Raw genomic sequence first — 2,202 nt, 5'->3', positions numbered from 1 at the left:
CTTGATCAGTCACTCATTGGAATTCTGCTGGTAATTCTCTTCTAATTTAGCTAATTATGAATTAATTATGTGAGACAAACTGGTTTTTTTCCAAGTCATTAGAACACCTCTACTTTCTATTCATATAAGTATTAGCATTTTCATTTTCATAGATGAAAATAAGGGAATCCATCTTTAAGAACCAAATAAGTTTAATGCAATTGAAGACAAGGAAAATGGGTAAAAATAGAAATCAGTGAATTCCAGTCCCTATGAATATCTTTATGAGAACAGACCCAAATACGATTCCCACGAAATTAAATGATCTCACAGGTGATCCTTATCGTTATAAAGAGTTCTGATTTTAAGAATGTTTAAGTGTTGATTGATTGGTTGACACCATATTCCTTTTAAAGAGATACTACCTCTCAGAATCGATATAAAATTCAAAATCTCAAACTTAGTCAACAAGTATATATTCATCAGTTAGTACCATGACTAAACAACAGAATCTCTATATAAGATGATATATCCATTTAACTAAATAATTATTGAAACACGCGTCTAAGCATTTACATGTAAGTCCACTGATGAACAAAAACTTTCAATTTTTTGGTCATCCTTAAAGGTATTATACCATTAATCATACATTGAAATGTGTGCAAAAATTTATCTGATCATTTCAGGGCACGAAGATAAAGATACAATAATTGCCTTATCAGTTTGTAACACTATCTTGATGGGAATTTTGATCTTCCTCGGTGTACTTGTTTTCATCAAATACAGAAAATATAAAGGTAAATGGTTTCTCATGTTCTTAATATTATTTATCACACAACAGTTCTGTTTTCATGTTCATAACACAGGTTCTTAAAAACGATATGAACTCGTAGCACAGGTTAATAACTATACAAATTATGTCATTTTTTCATGTTCCCAGAATACAGAGGAACATGGCATCCCAAGGGCATGAAAATGTTCCAAATAATGTAACTTATAGTTATAAGTTTCAATTTAGTTATCACATGAACGTGTTTATGTAGTTTGTAACGCGCAAGGACATTTTTCAGAAAGGTGCAAAAATGTGGACCTCAAAATGAAGTATGTGCGTTTAATGACAGTTGTGTGATAAATAGAATCTTTCACTCGTGCTTATGTAATATGAAATTTAGGAAATGAGTTGCCGGATTAAATATTTACCTTACCTGACTCGGGAAATATTAAATCTGGCAACTCATTTCCTAAATTTCATATTACATAAGCGCTAGTTTAAGATCCTCTATATATATATCTTAGCTTTAAAAAATGTAAACTTGCTTACTGGGCTTTAGTGATCTAATTAGTAAAGCTGAAACGGATCAATTTGTTTGTGTATGAAGACAGTGGTGAATTTCTTTGGATTTTTATTATTCAATTATTTAAATCTTTTATTGTTTCTCCTTCAGATGCCGACAACCAGTGAGTATAAACATCTTCAAACGAACCACATAAAGGTTCATTCACATAATAAAAATCCGTACAAGCAAGACAATTCCGTCAATAAAAAATCTCGTCCAAAGAATGACAAAATCGGAAGTAAAAGTTGTATACATGTAGTAGATAATTCTGGACGCACATGGATTTGAAGGCTCAAATATCGACTGTGAGCTGTGAACATTTTTACTGATTGGCTAAGCTAAAACAATTCCAAATAGAATGACCAACCTGTCCCTTTAAAATACAAACTGGATTGACTATGCCACCCATGATCTGACGAAATTGTTATGCATGTCTGATCTGCTTTAGATTTGAAGAATGGAATATTCATTGTTACACATTGAATTGTTTTGACTAACAATTTTTAACAGTGTTTTTTATCTGATGCTATTGGTCGAAATTCCAAAGAATACAATTAGTCAAATAGGAAACTAGTCAGATTATATATGGCATGTGTATTAACTTCTACATTTCAAACAGGTTGAAAGTTATTGTGATTATATTTTTATTATAGTATATATGAAAGTACTGTACCAAAAGCAGCTCCTATCTATGAAGATTTAGGTTTGTATTGTCCTATCGATCACATATTGTTATTGTGATCACATTAGTGTGTGGTGCCAGTCAGGGTATGCTTACTTTTTTAGACACCTGATACCACATTTGTTGTTTTTTTGTTTTTTTGAAAACCTTACTCACATTTGATTGATATACTTTCTCATGTGAAATGTTCAATGTACTATTGTT

At 31.2% G+C, this 2,202-nt stretch overlaps 1 protein-coding gene across 1 annotated transcript in view; it reads left to right on the top strand.

Annotated features, from left to right (window-relative positions):
- The window catches only part of LOTGIDRAFT_175751 (hypothetical protein), a gene marked incomplete at both ends in the record, with an annotated part of 44,817 nt that extends 43,376 nt beyond the window's left edge, over positions 1-1,441 (top strand). The window contains 2 exons of the mRNA XM_009059156.1: positions 666-776; positions 1,425-1,441. Coding sequence (XP_009057404.1) covers positions 666-776; positions 1,425-1,441 — 128 coding nt within the window. The remainder of the gene's footprint in view (positions 1-665; positions 777-1,424) is intronic.
- Positions 1,442-2,202: the final 761 nt, after the last annotated feature.

The sequence above is a fragment of the Lottia gigantea genome (genome assembly GCF_000327385.1).
Source record: "Lottia gigantea unplaced genomic scaffold LOTGIsca_379, whole genome shotgun sequence".
NCBI lineage: Eukaryota > Metazoa > Mollusca > Gastropoda > Lottiidae > Lottia > Lottia gigantea.
Note: the sequence above shows the minus strand (reverse complement) of the source record. Positions and strands in the feature narration are given on the sequence as shown.